Source organism: Scyliorhinus canicula, chromosome 3 (genome assembly GCF_902713615.1).
Source record: "Scyliorhinus canicula chromosome 3, sScyCan1.1, whole genome shotgun sequence".
Classification (NCBI taxonomy): domain Eukaryota; kingdom Metazoa; phylum Chordata; class Chondrichthyes; order Carcharhiniformes; family Scyliorhinidae; genus Scyliorhinus; species Scyliorhinus canicula.
In genome coordinates, this window is record NC_052148.1 from 56675491 (window position 1) to 56692664 (window position 17174).

At 44.8% G+C, this 17174-nt stretch overlaps 1 protein-coding gene across 2 annotated transcripts in view; it reads right to left on the reverse strand.

The window, feature by feature from the left end:
- The window catches only part of atp8b1 (ATPase phospholipid transporting 8B1), a 213364-nt gene that overhangs the window by 58863 nt on the left and 137327 nt on the right, over positions 1 to 17174 (reverse strand). For both annotated transcript variants that reach the window (XM_038790574.1, XM_038790575.1), the window contains 9 exons: positions 16808 to 16869; positions 10190 to 10262; positions 10039 to 10109; positions 8095 to 8177; positions 4857 to 5015; positions 4326 to 4414; positions 4033 to 4229; positions 3245 to 3453; positions 1111 to 1154 (listed from right to left, as the gene is read on the reverse strand). In XM_038790574.1, the coding sequence (XP_038646502.1) occupies positions 1111 to 1154; positions 3245 to 3453; positions 4033 to 4229; positions 4326 to 4414; positions 4857 to 5015; positions 8095 to 8177; positions 10039 to 10109; positions 10190 to 10262; positions 16808 to 16869 (987 nt within the window). The remainder of the gene's footprint in view (positions 1 to 1110; positions 1155 to 3244; positions 3454 to 4032; positions 4230 to 4325; positions 4415 to 4856; positions 5016 to 8094; positions 8178 to 10038; positions 10110 to 10189; positions 10263 to 16807; positions 16870 to 17174) is intronic.

Below are 17174 nucleotides of genomic sequence, written 5' to 3' on the forward strand. Positions count from 1 at the left end.
ACCTTTAATATAAAAATAAGCATCTTAAAAAATGCTGAGCTGGTGGCAGGGGAGGGGTGGTTAGAGATAACTAAATTCAATTAATATTCATTTTATTCTAGTCCTACAAGCATTCCCATGTATTAATGCATCCCACAACATATTACACTTGTTACGTTAAGCAGAAGTGGGATGAATGGACTGCTCTCAATGAAGAGGTCAGTGTCTAAGATAGAATTCATTGACATGACATTTCAGAATTGTTTAATAAAAAGAGATAAGCTGTGGAAGCTTTTCATCTTGCCCCTATCAGGAGATTTATTTATGTGATATTTATAACTAAATTAGTAACCTATTAATAATAGCTTTCCCCACTGCAAAAATGACAAATCCTTCATCGAGTACATTAATCATCAAAAAGTTCTCAGTGGGACATTTTTGGTCGAAGGCTCCTTACATCATCCCAAAAATTGAGAACGCGGTTAGCACAGCTGCCTCACAGCGCCAGGGACCCGAATTAGATTCCGGCCGTGCCTGTGGGGAAATTGCACTTTCTCCCAGTGTCACGTGGATTGCCTGCGGATGCTCTGGTTTCCTCCCACAGTCCAAAGATGGGCAGGTTAAAGGTGGCACACTGGTTAGCACTGCTGCCTCACGATGCCATGGACCTGGGTTGGATCACGTCCCAGGTCACTGTCCGTGTGGAGTTTGCATATTCTCCCCGTGACTACATGGGTCTCACCCCCACAACACAAAGATGTGCAGAGTAAGTATATTGGGTACACTAAATGGCCCCTTAATTGGAAAAACAGAATTGGGTACTCTAAATTTTTTTAAAAGATGGGCAGGTTAGGTGGATTGGCCATGCTAAATTGCCCCTTAGTGTCCAGGGGGTGTGTATTTTAGGTTACGGGCTTACGCGGGGTGGACAGGGGAGTGGGTCAAGGTAGAGTGCCCTTTCGGAGGTTCAGGGCATATGGCTGAATGGCCTCCTTTTGCACTGCTGGGATTCTATGATAACTTGAAGTAGAAATGCAGCAACAGCACTCTGCATACTTCAAATGTTTGCAGCATGATTTCAGCACCTTCGCCTTCATGTAACTAACTTTAAGTTAAGCAAGTTAGTTTTACCTCTACTTTGTCAGTCTTGTGTCCCGCAGCATTGCATAATTCGCCTGTAGAAGAAACAGAAAATTATATTTAGAACCTGTAACTAACAGCGGCAGCCTGTGCACGTCATTACTATTCACTGCACAAGTAATCTAAAGGCTCAGGCTAATGTCCGGTGGGTACTGGTTCAAATCCCACCACTGCAGCTGGTGACATTTAAATTCAATAAATAAATAAATAGGTGTGCAGGTTAGGTAGATTGGCCCTGCTAAATTGCCCCTTGCATGGTACCAAAGTAGCGTCACAGCACCAGGGACCTAGGTTAGATTTCCGGCTTGGTTCACCGTCTGTGCGGGGTCTGCATGTTCTCCCCGTGTCTGCGTGTTTTCTCTGTGCTCCGGTTTCCTCCCACAAGTCTCGAAAGACGATGTTGTTAGGTGAATTGGACATCCTGAATTCTCCCTCAGTGTACCCAATCAGGGGCCGTAGTGTGCCGACTTGGGGATTTTCACAGCAACTTCATTGCAGTGTTAATGTAAGTCTACTGTGACTCTAATAAAAATTATTATTATTAATGTTCAACGGTTAGGTGGAGTTGCAGGGATTGGATGGGGGAAACTGGACATGGGTAGGGTGCTCATTCGGAGGGTTGGTGCAGACTTGGTAGGCCCAATGACCTCCTTCTGTACTATAGGGACTCTATGATTATTCCATGATTTACTGCATAGGACCAATTTCTTGGATTATCTTTTAAAATGTAAACAAAGCTGCACCACTCATCTTGGAATTATTTAAACAAAATCAAACTTATACTTTTCCCATGTACACATCCGTGGTTCTGTAAACTTCAACAGTTTCTATTTTTCACCACAGAGATTTCATTCTTCATTAATTGGTAAGGAATGGATTGAAAACTGAGTCGTGGCCCTTGAGGCTCCATGGTATGCAGCCCACAAAGACGATATTTGGGTGCTGTTGTCTGAGGGTCTTACAACACTGTTCAGCTTTCACTTTAGAGTTGTGTTATAACCTGCCTGCTTACCATTGGCTGGGGACTAATGACAATCCCACAATCCTATGGGAGTATGAGCTTCCCCAATGAGGGGGACGGAGAAATCATTAGCAGACTCCCTGCATAAATAGAGCTGGCCAGTTTGGAACCAGCCAGAGAGAGGAGTGAGCAGCAAGGGAAGTTGCTGCTGCTGTTGTGTATATGTGTTATTGTAAATAAATGTTATTTCTGCGTATCCTTAAAACTCGTGCTGGATTCTTCGTGGCCCTCACAAAAAAGTTGATTTCTCACCATGCTCCAAATTGAACACACAGCCACTTCATTTATATCGCAGCATTCAATCTTAATCGTGTCCATCTCTTGCAATATGAATGCAATGTTAACCAGAGAGATATGCAGGATCATTAAAAATATATATATTTCATTTATGGACACCTCAGCATTTATTGTCCACCTTGAATTACCCAAAATTTTATTGTCCACCCTAATTGACCTCGAGAAGATGGTGGGTGAGAAACCTTCTTTGATTACAGCAGTTACAGTGCTTCTTTTTAGGTAGTACCAGGATTTTCATAATGTGACGCAGGAACAGTGCTACAATTCCAAGTCAGGATGGTGTGCGACCTGGGAGGAGAACTTGAAAGTGGAAATATTCCCACATGTCTGTTGCTCTTGTTTTTTAGGCAGTAGAGGTTGTGGGTTCAGTGTGCAGTTGACATATTTGGCGGGGGATTAGAGATAGAATCATAGAATCATAGAACAGTACAGCACAGAACAGGCCCTTCGGACCTCAATGCTGTGCCGAGCAACGACCACCCCACTCAAACCCACGCACCCACCCTATACCCGTAACCCAACAACCCCCCCTTTAACCTTACTTTTTAGGACACTATGGGCAATTTAGCATGGCCAATCCACCTAACCCGCACATCTTTGGACTGTGGGAGGAAACCGGAGCACCCGGAGGAAACCCACGCACACACGGGGAGGACGTGCAGACTCCGCACAGACAGTGACCCAGCCGGGAATCGAACCTGGGACCCTGGAGCTGTGAAGCATTTATGCTAACCACCATGCTACCGCGCTGCCCGCCGGATGAACAGGTTTATGATCTATTTTTATGTCACAAGCAATGAAACATACCATATGTAGTGCCACTGATACTACACTTCTTAAATGCCATGATGTTCTGTGTAAGAGTTCCCGTCTTATCAGAGAAGATGTATTCTATCTGCCCAAGTTGCTCCGTCAATGTAGTTGTGCGTGCTTTGGCTGGGGTATCCTTTTCCGCATAATACATCTGGAGATCCCAGTTTATGAAGTAGCTTTGACCCATGCGAATCACTTCAACACTAATGGAGAGAGTATAAAAATGTTATGGTAATTGTCTATTTACACAATCATAAAAACCGCAAGTAGGAGGTGAGGCCCGCTATTGCTTCAAATGCAATCCACTCAATTTTTTTTCATGAATTAAAATGTATTTTAACTTTGATAGTTTTTTTTCTTTTGAACAAATTGATTTATTACAACTTGTTAGCAGAAAAGAGGCTGGCATTTCAAACATAGATCTCCCTGGAACTAACAATACCAGCAGAGGAGGCATGGTGTGATTTGAGGTCCAGTCAGCAGATCATGAATCCAGGATTTTGGATTACTAGTCCAGCAACTAGTCGACTGGTATATCTACTACACCACCGTTCCTAATTTATTACTGTCTGGGAATGATGAAAACGTTGGCGAAATGGCCCAGCAAGCCATTCAGTAAAGAACAATTAAGGATGGGCAATAAGTGCTGACCTTACCAGCCGCACCCACATTTCCCGAATGACTTTAATAAATGAGTTCATCAGTCAACTTGGTGTGTTACTCAGATGTTTCCCTGTTATGCTGGCACACAAATTCCAGAGAACAGAATGAAGCACATTTACCTTACATAAAGTGAAATGGGTACCAGGGTGTTCATAACAATGATATAACCCCAGAAGGTAATGAAACCTCTGTATGAAGGTTGGTAATCCTTGCCATCATTAAGATACCAGGACTGGGTGACATTGCCAATTTCGCTTTCCCAGAATGTGTGTCCAATAGCAAGGCCAGTTGACAGAAGAATGAGGAACAGAAAGATCTGGAAAGAAGTAAAATTGCACATGTAGATCACTCATTCTACGAAAACAGTCAACATGTCAGTACATAAGTGTGCTGGAGAAGGTTTTTCTTTTACCAGATAAACTATGTAATTCATCAGCTGGTCAATTTTGGTTCTTTTGAAGTTAGTTTTTCCACCATTCCGCATGATTTTAGTGTCAGCTCCTGCAAGACAGGGTTACAATAATCTTGGTGAAGGCTATTATTCTGATGGTCTTTTCTATCTTCGCAACTTTACCATCTTAAATACCAAAAAGCTAAATTTCCAGAGTTATAATCTCCAGATAACATGGTCAATACATTCCCTGCACATCAAAGCATAAGGAAGGAATAGGCTAAAGTGATCTTCATATGGAGCAAACAAACTGTACCGTAAGACTTCAAATCTTACATGCATGTGCCAAAATAAAAAAAAGATTATTTATCAAATGTTCTGACTGGCTTTTTCAGAAGCTCATGAAACATTTATGAAACACTGTTTTAACACCCCCCCCCCCCCCCCAGATATTTTCATAACAATTGGAATCATATGAATCATCATCAGACTACCTCCTCAAATAATTGTGCGCTAATCCCAGGATATGATGTAATAAATATGGTGCAATACCTGCAAATATAACAATTCCATGGGTTATCTCGGTGTTGCGGACTGTGCAGCCACGAAGGAGGATCGAGTTCACATCTAGAGGGTAACTCTGGTTGTTCCAGTAGAGGGTTCCTGTAAATTTGTCCAGTCGATTGTTTGGCTCTTCACATTCTATTAAACCTAGAGCAAACACAGTTACTAGTTTGGTCGAATGCAGTGCCAAAAGAAAAATACATTCACAAAAATGACTTATTTTACACAACAAGCAACAATTATGACAGCACAAATGCTCAGATGGAGAGTTCGTAACTTCCGTATTGCAAAGCAGATACTTTGTCATTATTGAAGGCTAAACAGTGGCCAATAATGCAGAAATACTATGGCCAATTTGAATGGGTGAGTCGACAACTCAACCTTCTGCTAAAAGGACAATGCCAATGTCATGGGCAATAGCGGCCCGAATTGAGGTTTGCTTCACAGTTTGCCTCCAGAGGCCCTCTTGGAAGTCCATCTCGTGAGACACATCTCGACAACTCCACGACTACATCAGACTGCACATTTAACAGTTAATCATTAAATTCTGGAAGCAAACTTTCTTTGCTGTTGTACAAGCTGTACTAAACTAATACCTCACTGGTAGAATATATATATTTTAAAATCCGATTCTTTTATGGGATGTGGCCGTTGCTGGCAAGGTTAGCATTTGCTGTCCGTCCCGATTTGCCCTCGAGAAGGTGATGATGGTGAGCCAACTTTTGAACTGCTGGACTCAATCTGGTGCAGGAATATAGACAGTGCTGCCAGTGAAGGATTTTGATCCTAAAACAGTGAAGGAATGGCAATTTGGTTCCATATGAGGATGGTGTGTGGCTTGGAGGAAAGCTTGCAGGTGGTGATGTTTCCATGCATTTGCCACCCATGACCTTTTAGGTGATAGAGGCCGCAGCTTGGGAACGTGCTGTCAAAGCAGCCGGGACGAGATACTGCAGTGTATCATCTAGTTGGTACAAACTGCTGCAGGAGTGAAGGTTTAGCATGGTGGGTGAACATTAATCAAGCGGGCTGCTTTGTTCTGTATTGGTGTCGCGCTTCTTGAGTGTTGCTGGAGCTGTACTCTTCCAGACGACTATCGAGTATTCCATCACATTCCTGACTTGTGCCTTGCAAATGGCAGGCAGATTTTGGGTAGTCAGATGGTTAAGCACATTGGTAGGAAGATTAAAAGAGCCGAATATTATTTAAATGGAGAAGGACTGCAGGAAACTGCAGCACAGAGGGATTTTGGGGGTCTTCAAGCATCAGCCACATTTGGCATGCAAGTTCAGTAGAAAAGGCAATTGAAATGTTGGCTTTATTCAAAGGGATTGGACTATAAAAATAGGGAAGTCCTGCCAAAACTGGATGGAAAGATATACTGGCATTGGAGGCAGTCCAGAGAAGGCTCACTAAGTTAGTCACTGGTGTGGAGACATTTTATCAGGAGAGGTCGAGTAGATTAGGCCTGTACTCCTTGGAGTTCCGAAGAATGAGAGGTGACCTTATTGAGACATACAAGAATTTCAGGGGGCTTGCCAGGGGGCTAAGAGGATGTTTCCTCTTGTGGGAGAGTCTAGGACCAGGGGGCATAATCTCAAAGCAAGGGGTTGCCCATTTAAAACAGAGAGGAGGAGGAATTTCTTCTCTCAGAGGGCAGTAAATCTGTGGAATTCTTTGCCACAGAGAGCTACAGAGGCTGCGTCGTTAAATATGTTCAAGGCAGGGCAGCATGGTGGGACAGTGGTTAGCACTGCTGCCTCACGGCACTGAGGTTCCAGGTTCAATCCCGGCCCTGGGTCACTGTCCGTGTGGAGTTTGCACATTCTCCCCGTGATTGCGTGGGTTTGACCCCCACAACCCAAAGATGAGCAGAGTAGGTGAATTGGCCTAGCTAAATTGCCCCTTAATTGGAAAAAAATGAATTGGATACTCTAAATTTATTTTTTTTAAATATGTTCAAGGCCGAGATAGACAGATTTTTAAACAATAAGAGAATCAAGGGTCATGGGGATAAGGCGGGAAAGTGGAGTTGAGAATTATATCAGATTAGCCATGACCTCAATGAATGGCAGAGCAGACCTGATGACCCAATGTCCTACATCTGCTCCTTTGTCTGATGGTCTTACACTCCGCAGAATCCCTAATCCTGGACATGCTATTTATCTAGATCAGTTTCTTGTCGTTGGCAATCCTAAAGATGTTCCGCGAGTCCAAAGTCATTGAATGTTAAGGGGAGATGGTGAGATTCTCTCTGTTCGAGATAGTCAACTTGTGGCAGGAATGTACTTCTCATTAATCAGCCCTAGGCTGAATATTGTCCAAGTCTTACTGCACATTGGCACAATGCTTCCGTATCTGAAGAATCACGAATGGTGCTGAACATGATGTAACTGTCAGCAATCGTTCCTACTTTTGACCTTATGATGGAAGGAAGGTGATTGATGAATAGCAAAAGATGGTTGGGCCTGGGACATGACTTTAAAAAAACTTCTGCAGTGATGTCCTGAGACTGAGATGATTGGCTTCCAACAACTAACGCCATATTTCTTTATGTTGGGTAGGAGTTCAACCAATGGAGAGCTTCCCCTCGACTTCCCATTGATTCCAATGTTTCTCTGTCTTTTTGATGCTACACTGTCAAATCCTGTCTTGATGCCAAGGGCAGTTTGTCTCACCTCTCTCGAGTTCAACTCTTTTGTCCATGTTTTTGTCAAGAGCTGAATGGCCCTGGCAGAAAATAAACTGAGCAATAGTTGAAGGTTGCCAAACAACCTCTTGGACAAAGAAAAAAGTGTGGCGTCCCACTGCTAAAAAAATGTATGTTGGAGTTTTAAGAACAATTACTTTCATCTGTGTCATTTATGTATCCCTTAATCCCATCTTTCTCTCACCTAATTTCACTTTTTGTACATTAATTAAATATTCTAAATTATACTTCCTGGTTTAAATTTGGTCTTCCCCTGAGAATTTTACAACAGTCGATGGCCATATTCTTACATGCCATAGCTCCAATGGACAGTGCCGCAGTGAAATGGTCCCCGAGCAACAAGTTGCCACTCAATAAGTCAATAGGCAACAGTAAGCATAACGAATGGTGAGCATCGTGCCTGCACTGCTGACCACAGAATCTGGGCCATGGATTGCAAATAGCTGGCACGAACATGTGTAAAATTTGAACTGGTGTATTCAACCAGTGTGACTATATTTTTGCAAATACACTCACCATCAAAAGATTCCAGATTCTTGAGTTCCTTAAGCAGTTTGTCTGTAATGTCCAACGACATTTTAAACTTCAGGTTAGTTTCACTGAAAGCATAATGATACAAGATCCATTAATGAAAGAGAGTAGTTGCAAGTAATTCAAATCATGTGTTAATTTTCTATTTTGCTCGAATGGTTGAAATATTCGCCAGAAGAGCGCCATAGCTGGAACATGGAGCAAACACGCAGGTTTTTCCAGGAATCTTCCAGTCAATAGAGACAAGGACATTATTAATCCAATTCCCATAGGTCACAGCACATGCGGTGATAATTTGGTGCTGTACATAACAATATTAAATTAGCAATCTGACATACTAAGGATGCCTACATTTTCCTACTTGGTTAGATGTAGCCTTGTGGATAGCACAATCGCTTCACAGCTCCAGGGTCCCAGGTTCGATTCCGGCTTGGGTCACTGTCTGTGCGGAGTCTGCACATCCTCCCCGTGTGTGCGTGGGTTTCCTCCGGGTGCTACGGTTTCCTCCCACAGTCCAAAGATGTGCGGGTTAGGTGGATTGGCCATGATAAATTGCCCTTAGTGTCCAAAATTGCCCTTAGTGTTGGGTGGGGTTACTGGGTAATGGGGATAGGGTGGAGGTGTTGACCTTGGATAGGGGGTAGGGTGCTCTTTCCAAGAGCCGGTGCAGACTCAATGGGCCGAATGGCCTCCTTCTGCACTGTAAATTCTAAGTATCTATGTAAAATGTTTATCTATGGGCAGACTCCAGGTTTTTTTTAAAAACACTGATTAAGTGCTGCATTTGTATAAAAGCAGATGCTTTCTTGGATTATGCCAAACTATCCAAAATACATGGAGTGCCAACCCCAAGAGACTGCTTCAGAAAATTGTGCAAGATTCCAGGTAGCCTTCAGGGACAGGAGAGTCCCTCATCACATGAATAAAAATCACAACTATATCTGGAATACTAAGGCAGGCACATGTCAAAGAGGCTCAAGAAGGCAGCTTCAAAATGTGATAACAGTCTCTCCTGATTGCACCCGATCTAGCCAATCTAACTGGAAGGTTGTAAATTACTACTTAAGAGAATATATTTAAGGCGGCAACACAATTTGATGCGGCCTCTCACGAGAGACAGGTCACTCTTACCTGGATCGCAGAAACACAAGTTTTTAAAAAATGCTCGACGAACAGTAATTTCCTCATCATTCTGCTGCTTTCTGCCAGATAATATATTAGTCAGAACGGGGCCCACATTTGCATCCTCTGCAAGAATTGTCAGGACACAGATTATTTCTTTGTGTGTGCAATGGTAGACAAATTTGAGGTATTCACATTTAACCATGGGGCTATCTGGGGTTAATTAGAGAAAAGGTGTTGTAGGAAGGGTTAATTCCTGTCAGCAATATTTGCTGGGGAAACACCAGCTGACAGTTTGTTTGAACAAAGGCCCTGCCTACATGTGCAAAGGGAAGGATAAAGACCACATGGCACTATTGAAAGGGAAGCTGGGAAAACTTCTGGATCTTGACCAAGAGTCCTTGCTCAATCAAAATCACCCGTTCGTTGTCTCGTTGCGGTTTCCGGATCTTGTTTTTTTTGTTTAAAATGGCCACTATAGCAGGAAGATGTTTCAAAGAGAATGGAATTAAGGAAGATTTTTTTAAAAATTCTGCAGTTACAGTAGAACGTCAATCCAACAAAGCCAGTGATGGCTATTTGATCTGTAAGGCACAGACAAAAATGTTGCTTGGCAAAAAAAAAAGTGAAATGAGCAGCTTCAAAATGTCAAAGTCAGACAATTGTGGTAATGATGAAGCAGTATATTTAATAAGTCCCTCAGTGTAGTTAGTTCATCGTGTAATCAATGTGGCGTGTGCAGTGAAAGAAGGTGCCTAGACATAGTCATCCCTGAATTGAAGTCTCTTGTAAATATTAATTTCTTACCCATCAAGTTCAGCCGTTTCCACGTAACAAAGACTGTTTGGTTCTGAACTGGACAGCAGTAATATATCAGCCTAAATAATGAGAAAAAATAATGATACATATAATCCAACAAGAACTCCTAACATTATCTTTTCCGAAAGATGTAACTTACCGGAATAAAATCATCTCTCCGCAAGCGCACAATATCTCCAACTTCGATGCTTCTCCATTTTTCTGCTTTAAACCTAAAAAGGACAAAAAAAATACATCTCACTTACTGTTTAATTGACGCTGCAAAAACAACAAATTGAAATAAGTTTGAACTCTCACTGAAAGTGCCCGCAGGTTTGCTTGTTCCAGTTGTCAACTTTTAGGAGAAGATCAACAACTCTGCATTGCTGAAAACTGAAAAGTTGATTGCTTCTCATTTTGCATAAGGAAAGCTATTGCCAAATCTTCGTCCTTTGGCAGCTGCTGTTCTATTCCAGAAGCCAGTTGGTAAAGTGTAGAATGGAAGCCACACTTTACATAATTGCCATCACTGCCCAGTTACATGTAAATTTTCTTCCTAGCTGGTCTCGCCCAACCTTCTGACTCAAGCTGGGCGGGCTCCAGGCAATGTAGCTCGTCCTTAGGGCCCAGTGCCACATGAGCTGCCACAAAGGAGGTAATTAAAGATCCATTGAAATTGGACAGGGATAAACCATGGGCGGGATTCTCTGGTTGCCGACATAGCATTCAGCCGGAGAATCCCCATTTGCGTCAAAACCGAGGTCGCCACCGCTTTTGCGATGCTCCGCCCCCTCAAAAACGATGTATTCGGGGTGTACGCTGTATGAACAGCCTCAGGACCTCACCTGAGGCCCTCACCTGATGCGCCACCCCCGATGGACCAAGTTCCCGATGATGCGGAACACTTATGGGGTTTTGTTTCCTGGACCTTGCTTGGCGGCTGCGGACTGTGTCCGACGCTGTCAGTCGCGGGGGGAGCAGTCTGCTGGCAGGAGGGGCTTCGGCGAGGGTTAATCCAGGGATGGCAAGGGGGGGTTACTGGGCGACATTATTTGGTAGGCTGGTTCCGCAAGCGACCAGCACCATGTTGACAGCGCAGCTGCCGCAGGCAACATTGCGCCGGCAGCGCACATGCGCGGCCACGGACCCGGCCATTCTCCGGCTGTATCCACAGGTAAAGCCGGGGGCTTTACGCTGCACGGCCGCTAGCCCCCCACCGGACATAGAATCAGTGCAGCTATTGCGCCGTTTTATTCCTGGGTCTTCTCCAAATTCTGGGTACCAATTTGTGTAACACAGTCGGATCCATCCAGAGTTTGCGACTCAAGTTGCATTTTCAGTAGGTTTCCAGCAGAGGGAAATATGTGCTTCTGGGCAATTGCCGTGTATACCCTTACCTGGCCGAAGGGGGTTCCCCAACACATCTGGGCCATATCATAGTTGGATGGTGTGTGACCTCCAACCAGCAGGTGGTGGTGCAGACACATCATGCGGCCTCTAGACCAGAGGTTCTCAACCGGGGTCCACATGGGGGTCCATGTAACATTACTGGGGGTCCACACAAAAAAAATACCGAATTGGGGGTCCACGGTGATATTTTAGTGGTCCACAGAACAATTCTACTTCAGAACAACTGTTATTACTGAGAATTAAATTTTTACAGTAATCTACGCCATATTAAAATACTAAAAGTAGAAATATTCATGTAGCTATGAATTTTTTACGGCAATCAAGTAGAAGAAAAAAACTTTACATTTGACAGTGTCGTAAATTTAAAGTTACCTAGAACAAACGGAGGTGAAAATCACCCATCGTTTCTCCTTGACAAGTTTAATGAATGATTTATAACAGTAATCACTAGAAACTGTGTATATTTGATATGAATTGGTTATTTTTAGAGTAATTTAATTCAATTTAGTCAGTAAAAAGTTTTAAAAATTACTTTTCATATTAGAATAAGTTTGGCAACGTACGAAAATACCGCTAATCCGTTTCCAACCCTCGCGGTAAGGTAGATGGACTTTAGTCATCGGACAAAATATAAGGATTAGTTTACCACGCATATAAGAAGCTTTTTTTTCTGTGGAATGGCTATGGGGGTCCACAAAAAAAAATTAAGAGGAAAAGGGGTCCATGGGTTAAAAAAAGGTTGAGAACTCCTGCTCTTGACCAAGGTCATGTGACCAGTGACTCCCATATAAGGGGACACACATCCGGCCATCTTCAGAAGAAGATTGAGAGGGTAATAAGACAGACGAGTGACTGGCCGGTGCTAGGTGCAGATACCAGAGGAGTAGTATGCAGACTCCATGATAACATGCTCTGTTACAGATTGCTATTTTACCATACAAAACTCAATAAAAGATTCTGGTTTGGACAAGTCAGAGGGCGCGATTCTCCGCACTCACGACGGTGCGGAGAATAGCGGGGGTCGTAAATTTTTACGGCCACGCTAGTCTGACGCCCTCCCGCTATTCTCCCCCCCCCCCCACGCCCGACTCCCGACACGAATCGCTGCCGCCGTTTTTTTACGGCGAGCAGCAATTCTCAGCTGGCCGATGGGCCGAAGTCCAAGCCCTTTACGGCCGTTTTTACGAACGGCAAACACACCTGGTCTGGCCGTTGGTAAAAACGGCCGTAAAGTTCGGATCTTGGCAACCATGGCACCGATTGGCACGGCAGTACCGCGGCCGTGCCAAGGGTGCCATGGGCCCGCGATCGGTGGGCACCGATCGCGGGCAGCGGGTCCAATTCCTGCGCACTCTTTGTCCTTCTGCCGCCCCGCTGTATCAATTCGCGGGGCGGCTGAGGGGCATCCCGGCCCGCGCATGCGCGGATTTCGCGCAAATGCGCGATGACGTCATCCGCGCATGCGCGGGTTGGAGTCTTCCAATCCGCGCATGCACGGCTGACGTCATGTGACTCATCATCCGTCGCAAACTCTGGCAAGCGGGCTTAACGAAATTCGTTAAGCCCGCGATGCCGGAGTTCACGGCCGCGGCATGCTAGCCCCGACCGGGGACCAGAATCGGTTCCCGGTCGGGGAGGGGGAGGCTGGCGTCAAACCCGCCCGTTTTTGACGCCAGCCTTACGATTTCTCCCTGTTTGGGAGAATCGCGCCCTAAGTATTTGGTGGATTCCTTTGTTGGGTACAAAGGATCAAACACAACAGTTACCATATGTATTTACACGAGTTACACATTACAGACATGACCCCTAACTGAATAACCAGTTTTAATATGTCAATATATCTAGGACTCGAGTGAATGCCAAGTCAATGTCCATCACCTACATATAATCAAAAAGTTAACAAATAAATTAATTGAAACAATGTTGAACTTTCTCAGGTTCAGACCATATGAGCATATTTAACTGAATGCAATCCAGCCTCACATTCTGCCCTAGAAGTGCGTTCCTTATTAATTATCTACATTATTGTAGAACGCGTGCATCATTTGGATTTTCTTCAGAATGGAATTTTGATTAGACATTAAACTGGGAGTTCCTGTGTACACGTCTATATGGAAAGTTTTGTGCAAGATTCTGAAATATTCCTGATGATCAAAGACACTTAAAAGACCAAGAAAGATCAGGTTTATTTATTTTAAAAAACGATTATAGAGCAAGGGCACAATTTAACCATAGAATTGTGCCCGCGCAGATCTGGTCGCACCAGTTAAATAGCAGGAAAGGCCAAAAATCAAAATTTGCCCCAGGCGAATCTGTTTGCGAGCTAACGGGTCCTCTCCCAATGGAGAGTTCCAGATCATGGCCAAATATGGCATGTATATCATTAACCTCAATTACCGCCAAGTTCCATCTCATTAGCAAGGTTGAAGTTGAATGTAACAGCTTCCTAGGAATTAAACAGCTCCTCAGGGAGAATTCGTGCGGGCATCGTTTAGTACGCTTTTTAAAAAAAAGTGAAGTTGGCTCAATGGCTGTTGTGGGGAAGTGAGGAGTAGCCATCACCATTTCTGGCATGAAGCTCAAGGGCAGCAGATTACCCACCCAACGGGGTGGTTGGGAGACACCTCAGCAGGATTGGGGCTGGTCAGAGTGATGAAGCGCTCCAGGTCTGGGTCGCCCCTGGCCCAAATTGGAGGGGGTTCTCCTCCGAGGCCTTTAAGCCATCTTTAAACATTATGCATACCCATAACAAGGGCAGCTACAACTGCTGCCTGCCTGGCCTACCAAACACTTACAGAACAGAGTCCTGTTCTTGGTTATATGCAGAATGGCATAGTCTGTATGACTGTGAGCAGCCTCTAGCTTCACAACTTAAGGCTACTGCTCATGAGGAATTTACCTTCATAGTTGTGAGAGCATTTCACAGCTCTCGAGTGCATTCTCATGGGTACACGTGCCATGACTCAAAAAATGATGATTGCATTTCAATCAAATTTTGAGGTCTGAACAGTTTGCCTGACTTCTAGAAGCATAGCAGCATAGAGGCAGCAGCCAACATTCAAACAAGCTTTGCGTCCAAAGGGCAAGTGCATGGATCAAGGGAGGGCACCTGGGCATGGTCTCCCTAATGTTCCCGGCAGGAGTCTGGGGTCTAGGGCTCCATGCTGTGTGTGTGTGCGCAGAGAGCAAGGTTTTCCAGCACAACTGGCTTACTGAATGGCACTCCGAGAAGGCTCAGTGGGTGGGTGAGGCATGGGGAATTTGAGGGTCACAAGGTGGAAACCTTAACTAATTGTTGGTCTGTGTCCTTTTCCAATCCCTGACAGATAACAAAATGGATGGGGTTTTTGGTCCTGCAGAGGATGCCCTTTCACGGTGCTGATGGCAGCACAGGCAGGCAGATGCTTCCTCCTCCGTAACGGTGACCTAGAGTCCTGGAGGCCTCCATGGGATGGAGTGGCAGCTGGAATGAGCGCCAGATGCCTCAAAAGTCATCTGGCTCCACCGGTCCTGGCGCCTCCCCATTGTTGTCTGCACCATGGTGTCAACTCTGGATAGCCCGACCCTATCATAAAATCTACAGTGCAGGAGGCCATTCAGCCCATCGTGTCTGCACCGACCCTTGGAAAGAGCACCCCATTTAAGCCCCACGCCTCCACCTTTATCCCCGTAACCCCCAGCTAACTTTTTTTTTTGGACACTGAGGGCAATTTAGCATGGCCAATCCACCTAACCTGCACATCTTTGGACTATGGGAGGAAACCAGAGCACCCAGAGGAATCCCATGCAGCTACGGGGAGAACGTGCAGACTCCGCACAGACAGTGATCCAAGCCAGGAATTGAACCTGGGACCCTGGAGCTGTGAAGCAACTGTGATAACCCACTGTGCTACCATGCTGCCTTAGATGGCAGATGGAGCTATCAGATGGAGTCCTGTGAGAGAATGGACATGTGGTCAGTGAGAGGGTAAGGATTATTTTGTCTGGCATTAACTCACTTGAGACAGGTCATCTGGGGGAAGGGGCAATGGATCCTCACCGCTGTGGTGCAGGCCAACCTCACTGTCAGTGACTTCTCTCTCCCCTGTCAACCCCGTGACCTCCAGGGCCCATTTTTCATAGGGGGTAAGGACTCTGAAATCAGGTATCTCACCCTCTGTCTTTGCCCTTTCACTCTATTATGGGCTATCTTGTCGTTCAGGGGCGAAGAGAGGGAATTGTGAGCTGCAGGTTTCATAGATTAGGGAGATCTATGGCAGGTGTGGGCACTGTAACTGGATATGAAGGGGTTGTGCTGGTGGGTGCCAGGGGTTGCTGAGGAAAAAGCACGAAGATTGGATGTGAGGAGGGCACAAGGTGTCCACCAGTGTTTTTTGCGGGGGGGGGGGGGAATGGTTAGACAGGGCTAATGTCAGGTGAGAACTAGTAACTTACCTTTGCAGCTCAGTGGAGGTCATTGGTGTTCTTCCAACATTGTATGGTGACGATCCTCCTGGTCAGGCTGCCCGCAATGACAGCCTCTGCCACTGCCTCCCAGGCAGCATTGGTGGCCCTGCTGCTGGGTCACCGACCCCTCCCGAGGGACCAGGGTGTCCAGTCTCACCGCCACGGCATCGAGAAGCCTGGCAAGGCTGGCATCGCCAAAGCAAGGAGCAGATCTGCGCGCTGCTATGCTTGTGGGTTGACTGAAGTGCTGAGGGAGTATTTAATAGCAGCCCCCCCCCCCCCCCCCCCCCCCCCCATTGTTAGTAGTGAGAAGCTGAGGCACGAGTCTAACATTGGCAAGAAGCTTGTGGGGGCTCAATTCTGGCAGTAAGTGCCATTAAATACAGGCCAAGGTCTCACCAATGCGGCCGTCGGGAAACATCTCGCCAATTGAGCCCAAAATGACACTTCAAAATTGTTCCGTTAAATTGCACCCAAAGTAACAAATACAAATGTTATTTCAACAGCAGCTTTCGATTCCCTGTCGGAAGGGAACATGAACGGAATGTTTGCAGCTCCCACTATGGCAGCAGAGGGCAGCAAATTAGTTTAATCATTTTCAGATTTGTTAAGAATTCCCGGAGAGTATTTGGACAAGCTGTAGTTGGTGAAGCTCACCTTTATTGTCTGCAATGAATGTAAAGAGAATTTCTTTCAGTGGTAAACTCCAACTATCTGGTTGCTTGGAATGTTTCAATCGCATTATCTAACAAGTTAGAACAATTTCAGCAGTTTTTGACACCACTGATATTTAGGAAATAGTAAGAACAGGATCTAACTTTTCACAGTAACTTCATTGAAGCCTACACGTGACAATAAGCGATTTTCATTTTCATTACTTATATTTAGGACACTATGAATAGGTGTAAAACATCCAAAATACCTGCCATCCTTCAGAATTTCACATTTCCGGTTATTGACAATGTTGTCCATCTTGTGTCTTGCCTATGAGGTACAAGACAAATTAAAAATTATTCAATGTGGACTTCAGTGCCATTTCCAAGCAAGAGTTTGCTCTGCCTTTTTACTGCAGAAAATGTGTACTTCTGTACCTTTTATTCTTTGTGCTCTGAATTCTTTTTATGTTAAGGGTCAATTCTAAATGTACACTTGGGACTTACCGCCTGTGTGACTTGGGTCAAATCAAAATCACACTAAAATAAAGGCCTGTGTGACTTGTAGTCTTAACAGGAATTCATGATTTTGTGAAGAGCAAAAAGGTAAAGAAGGACAGATATCCAATCTCTGTT